The sequence below is a fragment of the Lipophrys pholis genome, assembly GCF_963383615.2.
Source record: "Lipophrys pholis genome assembly, chromosome: 5".
Taxonomy (NCBI): Eukaryota; Metazoa; Chordata; class Actinopteri; order Blenniiformes; family Blenniidae; genus Lipophrys; species Lipophrys pholis.
In genome coordinates this window covers 17472217-17482937 of record NC_137628.1, presented here as the reverse complement: position 1 = coordinate 17482937, position 10721 = coordinate 17472217, and the positions used below count along the sequence as shown (strand labels likewise).

The 10721-nt window shown below is 39.9% G+C and overlaps 2 protein-coding genes across 2 annotated transcripts; one reads left to right on the top strand and one right to left on the bottom strand.

Annotated features, from left to right (window-relative positions):
* Positions 1 to 329: 329 nt before the first annotated feature.
* On the bottom strand, positions 330 to 6856 carry pld6 (phospholipase D family, member 6). Its single transcript, XM_080464290.1, has 4 exons — positions 6323 to 6856; positions 3682 to 3857; positions 3258 to 3487; positions 330 to 1001 (listed from the first exon to the last, which is right to left on the bottom strand). The coding sequence occupies exons 2-4, from the start codon at positions 3855 to 3857 to the stop codon at positions 748 to 750; spliced, it is 660 nt and encodes a 219-aa protein (XP_080320416.1). The 5' UTR covers positions 6323 to 6856; the 3' UTR covers positions 330 to 747.
* On the top strand, positions 6414 to 10010 carry LOC308110160 (transcription elongation factor 1 homolog). Its single transcript, XM_080464289.1, has 4 exons — positions 6414 to 6465; positions 6745 to 6881; positions 6981 to 7051; positions 8704 to 10010. Exons 2-4 carry the CDS (start codon positions 6766 to 6768, stop codon positions 8766 to 8768), a joined length of 252 nt encoding a protein of 83 aa, XP_080320415.1. The 5' UTR covers positions 6414 to 6465; positions 6745 to 6765; the 3' UTR covers positions 8769 to 10010.
* Positions 10011 to 10721: the final 711 nt, after the last annotated feature.

Sequence of the window (10721 nt, the reverse complement as noted above, 5' to 3'; positions counted from 1 at the left end):
CCGTGGAAAGATTTTAGCAGCTGATTCATAAAGTCGAACATCACCATTTACAACACTGAGCTCCAACACGTTACACGGCGGCTCATGATGTGTTTTGGTGGAGTTATACAAACCTATATATTGGCAGGTCCCGTCCCCCCCCCCCGTAGATCAATGAGCCAATTATGGGCAAGCCAGGATTCATGTGGATCAATCATGTCTCAACTCGATGGTTGAGAAACTGAGAAACTTCAAGTGTTGTGTATTTGAAACAAAGTCAGTCATGTCAGAGCAGGAGAGAAACTACACCTGCGGGGCAATGATGCAACAGATCTGCCAGAACCAAGGGTGTGAAAGAGGATTTTTATTGACGCTTGGCAGAGATGCACAGCAAGCGAGTCTGCAGAATCACACAATAAACAAGGTGCTGGATTTCTCAAGTAACTTTCCAACACATAACAAAAGGTGAACTAAATTTGAGCTTATTAAAGGCTTCAAGTCAAGTTTTCAGCTTCACTGTAAATATCTCTTATTGGCTATACAGATGGAAATATGTAAATACACATATTTAATACGAGAACATAGAACACTTTTGTGATGAAATAAAAAAGACACTAGTAACAACAGGACAAAAAAAGAATTTGTCATGCATATTTTCTTTTGACATCCACAAACCGGTTATGTTTAACATCTAAGTAATACTATCACTGCAAAATGTAAAAATAAAAGTGGCCAAAACTGACCAGATTTAACCTGCTTCTTAAACTTTCATTTCTCAACACTTTTAAGAAGGTCACTGGCCTCTAAGTACTTGCCTTTATTACTGTGTTCCCACAACCTGTTGAACTCCCCGATGAAGGGCTGCATCAGGTTTGGCTCGTCGGTCACAATGACGTTCTCCATGTTGTTATGCACTGCTGACAGTGTCCAGTTGAGAGAGCCGGTGATGAGCAGCCGCTTGTCCACCACTGCGAACTTGTGGTGCATGTAGACAGAGTCCAGGGCACACCGCACACAGATCCCTGGAGAGTTCAGTGCAGAAAGAGAGAGACGCATAGAAGATGAGGAGCTGAAGCATCCTTTTGGGCAAAGGAGTGAAAATCACACATAAGCTGCACCGGGGGATAACACCAGTCCTTTATAGGTCAGGAAAATATACATGAAAAAAATCCCTTTCTGTGATCATTTATAAAACAATAAAATTCTTTGCATGACAAGATACATTTTCAAATTTCCTGATCTCATTCTACATGGGTTCAGTGGGATTTTCACTTTAATCAGGAAGAAAACCACACAACAGCCCAACAACAGGGTCAATTTTATTTTTTCTTTCCTCAACACACTCAAGAAAAAAAAATTCTGTTATATTGAAATCAATAAATACTTAATCTTTTGTGTTATTTTTTAAACAATTCCACAATGACGAAGATAAAACACCTTCTCCTCCGCCAGGCTCTCGGTGAACTCACTATCGTCTTCAGCGTCAGCCAATCACTCAAATCAATACATCACCATCCTCTCATTGAACGCTGCATCCATCCTGCTGCCAGAAAACAGCTTTTTAATACAAGTAACAGCCAAACTACTAAAAACTCCCAATCAGGACAACTTGCCAATACTGTGTTTAATACCGTTACCACATGGTGAGACGACCTGGTTGCATGGAGGGTTTGTTTTTTCTGCGATGCCTCTGAATTGCCAGTAAGTATAAATATGTGCATTTGTGTGTGTGTGTGTGTGTCAGTCTTGTGATAGACTGTCTTGGGTCTGAATCAGAATGATACTAACTTGGATACATTTCAATATTAGTGCTGATAGTCATCAATGAAAGAGCAGTAAATGTGTGTTTCGCCTCATGGTGCAACTTTGGAAAATGCATGCATATTCTCAGTCGTCCAGGTAAGAAGTTTTTCAAAACAAACTGAATCAAGTTAACTGGACTTGATTATACGTCTTGGAAGACATTTTGCCTCCTATCCAAACGGTCTCATTGCTTCATGCTGAACATTTGACCCAATTTATTTTTGCATGTCTGAAGCATAAAACCGATATCTGCATTTTCTCATTCTTCTCTTAAATCCTTAATAGTTTGATCCACTAGAGTTGTGCTGACTGAGCTCAGGCAGAAGTAGCTGGACTTGTGTTTTTATTCTAAAAAAAAAAAGAGCAGGAACGTGATCTCTCAAAAACACACATACAAAAAACAAAAGGTAAGAAACGTGAAAAACAATTACCTGAAAATGTTGGCAATGACTGTCAGAGTCATTTTTTTGGAGTGTTTGTCTTCCACAAATCCTCTCCCTGATACCCATAATCGCTTCGGGTAAATGTCTTTTTTCCCCCCCTTCCTCTCATACAGACATTGAAGTGATGTGTGAGAGTAAATGTAACCGGCAAGAAAAGATGAGTGTCTGCCTGATGTTTAACCCCGGGACAAGAAAAAAAAAAAAAAAAAACGACACCTTTTGAGATCATTGTCAAAATGTGTGCAATGACTGTCTGCCTTACTGAAGAAACTGTTTCACAAACCCACCATATTAACCGGTGAACTTCACCCTGAGCCGCTGGGATTTGGTGCCAGACACAATCAGCAGTTTGAGGATAAAAGCTTTCTTCAGGATAATCAGAAGTAAGGGGAAAAAAAAAAAAACTGTATGAAAAGAGGAGTGGATTGTTCACGAGGTTTGCAAGCAACACACAGAAACACTTTGCCTAATAGCATTAGCTGTCTGGTTGCCAATTTCGTACTTACTTAATTCTTACTTAACAGCACACGGTGGCGGTAATTTATTAGAGGCAGTGAGGGCTGAGAGAGACGGCATGACTCAGACACACGACCCCAAACCTTTCAGTACGCTACTGCTCTGACTCATTGGAGGGCTTGTAGTGGCGACCTCCAGTCACCAAAACACCTCCCATCATCTCTCCATTCAGCACCAGAGGGACCCTGGGTGATTTACGGACAATGACACACAAAAAGTCCAGGAACAGACCGTGAGCACCTTTCATGAGTCACACGTCCCCACACCTCCAGCGAAATGTGTCTATAATAATAATCGTAATCTCACAGGAGGTTGATGTGAATCTTTTTTTTTTTTTAACAGATCATGTCTCCACGAGGCTACATGCCACTCTGGGGTCATCTGGAGTTACGACATTGCTGAGCTTGATGACACTTCAGTCACAATGACTGTTTTAGTCCAACAGCATGAATTCACACTTCACATTGATTTTTTTTATTTGATTTTTTTGTAATACAGGGATATGCGTTTCCTTACCAGCCTTGCGGAGGATCCCTATCTGGGAGCCGGTGATGGCGATGTAGTCCTTGTCACTGAGGACTCGGACGATCACGCCCCTGTGATGCAGCTTGAGGATGGCTCGGCACAGGATCATGTTGGAAAAGGCAAAAATACACAAGTCCAGAGAGGAGGACGCAGACAGGATGTGGCGGAGGAGACGGGAGAAAGAAGTCTCGATGCCGTGAGGCAACGGGCAGCTGCATAAACTGGACCAATATCAAGAGAGGAAAGAAAACGGTGAGTTAGCGTTGTTTTAGGGTTCATTTGGTGTGAACACATCCTTCCAGGGAAATCAAAAATGAAGCATTTGGCCTATTTTCTGAACTCACGCATCACTTTTATCAACGTCTGGAAAAAGACAAATAGCTTTGTCTTAATAAATCGACCATTTTTCACGTACTCAAGCAAGGAGGGGCTGAAGATATGCTCCACACAGACCTCCTTTGAGGGGAAGAAGTGGACCTCGTTTATGGTTCTTTTGGGCCTCCAGCGATAAAAGAACCAGCTGATCAGCTCCACGCTGACGAAGAGCGTTGACACCCCGAGAACAACTTCCTTCACTGTCCACATCAACATCTGGAACAAAGCAAATCCAATCTGAAAGCCGAACAGGTGACGTCGAGAAAGAACAACATCTTTTATTCCAGCATATATGGAGTGTATTGTACAAATGTTTTTTTTGTAGGTGTGAATAAATGCTATTTAATCATTAACAGGTGTCCTGTGATGGACTGGACAGCGGTATGTACACGGCCTTCACCCATAGTCACCTAAGACTGGCTTCAGGACCCTGCAACTCTGACGTTGGGTAAACTGGTACAGAGAAATGCTTCTGATGAAGGTCGATCCTCATCATACAGGAAGATCTTATGGATCCCAACAGAGACCTGATCAGAGTCTGCGTGAGGTTCGATGAAACAACGGGATTTGAATAAAGCTTACATCCATGGAACATCTCTAGATAATTTGACAATATGCTTGTTTAATGCTCACTTCCTTTGACTTCAATCAAAAACTATATGGAAGTGATGTGTTAAAGACAAATGGTGGCGATGGCAAATATTGACTTCTCCTCACATTAGTCACTGATCTGTTTAACTGATAAAATTACAAATCCTCAACACATTTTAGAAAGCAATATCACTTTGCTGCATTACTATTATTATCCTTGTGATAATGTAACTCTTAGATTATCCCCAACATCCTAGTTTGATCAAACAAGTGATTTAAATGAACCCCGATGGACAAAAAAAGACAAGAGATTATTTCCAGGTATAATAATGAGAATCTTTACTGGTTTCTTACATCCTCCATTAAGATCAATGTACTCTTAAAGACTGTTTACTGAGACAAAACAGGACACTTTATTCCCTTGGCCAAGACTCAACCGTTTTTGATTTGACTTTGTTGTGTTTTAGCCCATCCATCTTCTAAACCACTTTTCTCCAACGTATTGTTGCCAGGTGGTCAGAGGTAGAGGCAAAATACACCCTGGACATCACACGGAAACCTTGTATAACCATACACACACACCCAGGAATGCTTACCAACAATTTTACAGTCACATATTACTCTTAAACTCTAGTTTCTGGACTGCTCGAGGAATTGACAGGACCATTAGGGAAAACATACATGCACAGGGAGAAGCATGCAGACTTGGAACTGGGGCTATTCATGCAGTTAGATGGAAGTCCTCACCACTACACCTCTGTGCAGCCCTGTGTTTTTGTCTTTATTATTTTATTTAATTTGATATAGCTTAACTGCACTTCGCTGCAGTTTTTCATTCAGTTTTGCTGTTTGCAAAGCTTTATTTCAATCTTTAAAAAAAAAAAGAGAAAAAAAAGTGACTTCTTTCGTGGTCTTTGCAATGTTCGTCTGGTTTTGATAAATTATTGTCATTAAAACATCACACCAGAGAGTGATCCTGTTAGCAAATGATCAGCAAACTGAAGATTAAGCAAACTAGTTAGCAGCAGTCCTGACGGAGAACTAAAAGCCTGACGTGTTTTTTGTTGTTTTGTTTGTTTTTTATAATCATTTAGCTTATGCTTGATGTAAAAATGACACAATCAGTCCACTTATCTTAGGATAACAGACTCAACTACTCACTTTACCTCGTTGATTAATCAAGAGTTAGTGAAGCTCATGTTTGGTTAAATAGACAAGTTGTGCTAATCGTTTCGTTTACTTTGGTAATTATTAAGTGATTTCTCATCAAACACTGAAAATTGGCTTTTCCATGCAAATGCGCGCTCATACGAATCAAAGAGTTAAGGTTTAAGGCATTATAGTAAAGTATTATATTCAAAGATGAACATTTGGAACACGTTTGTGGAAGAGCGCCAGAACCTTACCATGTGCAGGGTTGCCAGATCTGAGAGACAAGCTTGAACTAAATCAATCCCATACAAGAATCCAAAAGCCATGTAGACTGGTTTAGAAAATGCAACTATTTTCAATTAGAATTACAATAAATTAATAAATTATCACCGCGATCATTCAATTTGTCTGCATTTAAGGTAGATTCAGATTTGGCAGTTCAATGTGAATATTTGACGATGATCTGCTTTCCCCCACATTCATAGATCATCATGTAACTTTTTCTTTCTTTTTTTTTTTTTAAGAAAGTTTTTATTTGTGTGAAATCTTTGAATATAATTTGGTGTGACAGCTATCAGATGATACTCAGCAGCCCTTAAAAAGTACTTTCAAACTTTCCAGAGGTCCGCACACCTGGCAACCGACTCTGTGACGTTACTCCCCCAAACAAATATGGCGCCGTCCCGACACGTTACCTGTGACGTAGGCCGGACTTCTTTATGCGTCAAGTTGATTACGTCTATTTAACGTTCGACTTTTGCTCCTTTACCAGTCTAATTGAATCTAAACTTGTCCGAGTCAAGTTAAAATTATTTTACTTTGCGTGACCTTAGCCACAAGCTTTCAGATATATTTACGAGAGTGGTAAACTAGCTGGTGAAATGTTGACATAGAAAAAGCAATTTGAAGCGATTAACTTTTTTTTTTTTTTAACTCACATAAGTGACGTGTCCGAAAGCCAATAGTGTCAGTGAAGTGTGGTCTCTCGTCCAATCAGAGAGCGCTCCCGGGTGCTCGTGCTGGGTCTTTACGGAAGCCGTGTGTCTTCAGTTCTGCAACGTGTATTATCATCAAGTAGAAGGTAAACACATGAAAGTTTTACTAACTTACTCCTGATAACTACTGTCGATGTCACCGTGTACTGTTGGTGGAAGCATACTGAAATGCGCTTTCGTCGCAGTGTCCGTATAACGCGAGCCTTTTCACAGTGGGAGGATTTATTCTGAAAAAAGATCAACAACAGCCGTGCTAACGCTAGCATGCTAACTTATCTATGGTGACAGCAGGAGCGCTGAGCTGGATTCTCTTGGCATTGGATTTGTTTATGAAGCGCTGACCCTGGTTCATCCCTCTTTTTTAGGCTTGATATACGTTAAGTGCAATGGGTCGCCGTAAGTCCAAAAGGAAGCCAATGGCCAAGAAGAAACTGACTGGGGACCTGGACACTCAGTTCACCTGTCCTTTCTGCAACCACGAGAAGTCCTGTGACGTCAAGATGTAACGAATCAATTGTCTAAACATAGCTGTCTGCACTATCACTTGTAACTTTGTCATTGATATTTAGCCCAATTGCATTTTCTTGTGTTCTTTCAACAGGGAGAGGAGCAGAAATACTGGTATAATATCATGCACAGTCTGCCTGGAGGAGTTCCAGACCCCCATCACGTGTATCCTTTATGCCGTTGACATGACATTCTTCCCTCTCATCCAACAGCACATGAATAATGACAACGGAACGGGAAAAGTACATTTCTTCTGCAAGACAAACTTTATTTCACGATTGCATTCCGTACACAGTACAAGCTATTGTGCTTGGAATAAAGTCGACAATGACTGTACAATGTTACATAGATCAGTTTTGAAAATATATTTCACAAGCGTACGCAAATTACATTCCTACAAGTATAAAAGTGAAGTTTCCCCCCAAAACATAATGCAGTGATCTTCTGGGTTGATCTTGTCAGAGTTATAGCAGTGAGAGATTTAAAGACTATTGCAGATAGATCTGAAAGTTCATCCTGGTTTTATTTTATTTCACATATCCATGTGTGCTGAGGTGTAAGGCCATTCAGAGCAATGTGTTAAGAGTTTTAGGATCAAATCTAGCTGGAACTGCAAGCAAGTGCAAAGTTCTAAGAACAGATTGGCTGTGTTGATATCATTACTCCTGTTAGAACATGGACAGTGATGCTTTGAATTGATTGGGGGGCTTTTACAGTTGTCTAGTCTGCTTGTTATGAACACATGAAAAGAATCCTTTCTGAATTTGCTGGTTTTAGATGGTAGAAAATTCATTGTGAAGTTATTGAATTGGCTTTTGAAGTTTAATTGCATCATTCAGGCTTTGAACATGACTCTATGCTTGATCAGAGTGCAGAATTATATCATGGTTATTTAGGGGCTTTTTAATCCAATTTATCAACCATTATCTGCAACTTGAGTTCGCTCAGTTGTCATGGTGCCTGTTGAGATGATAACAAGACTCCTTGGCTTGAAACTTTGAAGTGACAACAGGTGGTTCTCTAATTTATTCTGTTTATTGTAATTCATGGTCTTACTGTTTCATGTCAGTAGACTCTGAATAACAATCTAAAGGGAGCCGTCACGCTCAACACAGGATCACATCTTTTCAATGGAGACAGGAGGAACAATGGTTGTCTTGTAAAATGCGTTACACTTCTCATCATATACTTTAACAACCCTCAAATCAGGGGAAGTGGAGATATTTACCGGAAAATTTCCCTGACAAACATCCAACATTTCTAATTTTTAAGACGTGACTGTGATGGTTACCTAATTCTACAAGCTGGCAGTTGAAATCGCAAAAATGATGGTTGGCGTCTAAAATCTTGTTTCCATCAGTTTGAAGTTGCTTCCCATTAAATTGACTGATCAGCATAACTATATCATAGATCGCTGATGCAGGTCAATTATGTGGTTAAAACATTCAGAAACAAGATGTAACAAGTGGACGTATGATAGTAACTTGACACTTTTTGCTTATTTGGATGATTACAGTTAAACTCATCAAAATACTAATCAAAATAACAAGCTGTGTGCAAGAATGTTTTTCTCAGTCATCTCAAAGTGTGCACCATTTCCAAAATGATCGACTGTTTTCGTTCACGTAATTTACTACCGAGTGCATTGTCTCTCATCTCCATTGTAAAAAAACAAACAAGCTTTGGCGAGTGTTTGCTGCCACTTGTCTTCGTCCGTCTACATGGTATTATAGTCGGCGCTAACAGCCTTCTGTGTCGATATGAGCTTTTCTTTTAAGCAACATACCTCTTTTCATCCTTAATCAGTTGCTCTTCAGATCTGTCGGAGCCGGTCGATGTCTACAGTGACTGGATAGATGCCTGTGAATCAGCCAACCAGTAGCGTTTCAGTGAGCTGGAAGCATTTCCAGAACATTAGGACGATGGACATGCACTCTGCTGTTGGACTGACGTCAGTCAGAGGACATTATTGAGACTTTAATTACAAATCTACACATTAACCGCTCTGTGAACAACAGTCTCCCTGTGACGTCCTCATCCGCAAAAATGCTGTGAACATTTCTGAATGCCGCCCCCCCGTAAGGCTTCAACTCACAGCTCCAGTTTTCATTCTTGAGATTTAGTCCATAATTTCATCTCCACACATCCGGCAAGACTGCGAGTTTTCAAAATTAGTTTACTGACGAGATGTCTAAGAGAATTGAGTTGGGACATTTTTTGAGTTGAATATTCTAGATAAAATGCATCCAGGTAGTTTGTGATGGCTGAATACGTTTGTCAAAATAAACACAGCTCATCATGAAAGACATCACAGCCGAGCTCCTTGATGAGAAAGACAAATGTATGTAATTAAAGAAACAAGAAGCCTTTAAAGGCTGACAGCACCCAGTACACGTATGTTTGTCTTGACTCCTGACAGCCACAGCGGGATGTGATTATTTTCCGCCGGCAGACTGCAGGAGTAAACTTCTTGAGCTGGATGTTAATTTGTCCATTTTAGATAAACGTACGCGGTCACGCTTTGATGCGGTGATAATTTCAAACGCCTCTCAACCTCATGCTTTCAGCTATGCAACACTGTATAAAGTGATCCTACTGTAAAGAGAAAACAATTATAGATTTGCTGCTGATTTTTTATAGAGTTTCCCTTTTATTTAGCTCCCATGCTCATACAGTTTAGATCCTAACTTTAGAACAAGATAGTCGATTATTTTTATTAGCATTCTCATTGATGCAGATGAAAATATTTACATTATGTTCTTGCGCAGAGACCAGTGTTGGAAAGCGTTTTCCTACATATAGTTAGTCAGGGAAATAAAGAAATGATTTGACACTATCATGCGGAGTTGTTCATCAGTAAATAAAGTATTTTGGATTGATGCTTTGGTAGAAAATATTAAGTAAAGCTGGAGTTGACTCATAAATTAGAGAAATTCTGGATTTACCGAGATGGCTTTGGAACACACAGTTCATTGCAGGACGATTGTATCGGTGAAGGAAGGTGTCACCCACTGCAGTGGTGAGTCTCACTAGTTTGTAGGTGTAATGAATTTTGTTTAAAAAAAAAAACTTGGTATGATATCTCTTCTTTTTTTTTTTGTTAGAAATAAAGTTCTTTTTCCTAAAAATACACTTCTACTGTTGCATTTTTTCCGCCAGGTAATTTGAAAATGTTTTCTTTATAAGAATAAGGCCATAAACTACACCAAATGTGGAGCTTCAGCAGAGTACACTGAGCATCTTTAATGTGGTACTGAGCACCACCAGCTGGTAACAAATGGAGCTTCATCTTTGGAGTAAATATATTGCATCCATCCAACCGGCTTTATCCAACTGCTGCTGGGAGATGCTTCGACTGACGCTGATTAAACACATCCACACTAACTCCACCCCCCAATGTAAGGTTAAGATTAGTGAGTTACCAGGTCGGTGTAAAACATTTGGTTCGAAGGGCTGAAAATGGATGAAGGTACAGCCAGACAGACCACGAGTCCATCGTAGGGTCAATACAGTCAGACTCAGAAACATTTACATCCACGGTCAATTTCGAGACACCAGTTCACCTAGAACACTTACAGTGAGTGTGAACTGTCAACAAGCTGGTTTGGCACAATAGGAGAAAATTCATATGCACCTTTTTTGTAAGTATCAGTAATGGGATTATAAACTTAGATTTCTGCGCTTTTGAAGTTCTGCTGCACAATGTGTGTGTGTGTGTGTGTGTGTGTGTGTGCTGCTACACCATTACATTTTTGTTATACACAGGATTGTCAGCTCCCAGAAAAAAAATTTTTCTTCCCCACAAAGAAACTTGTAAAATGAAATCATACTCAGT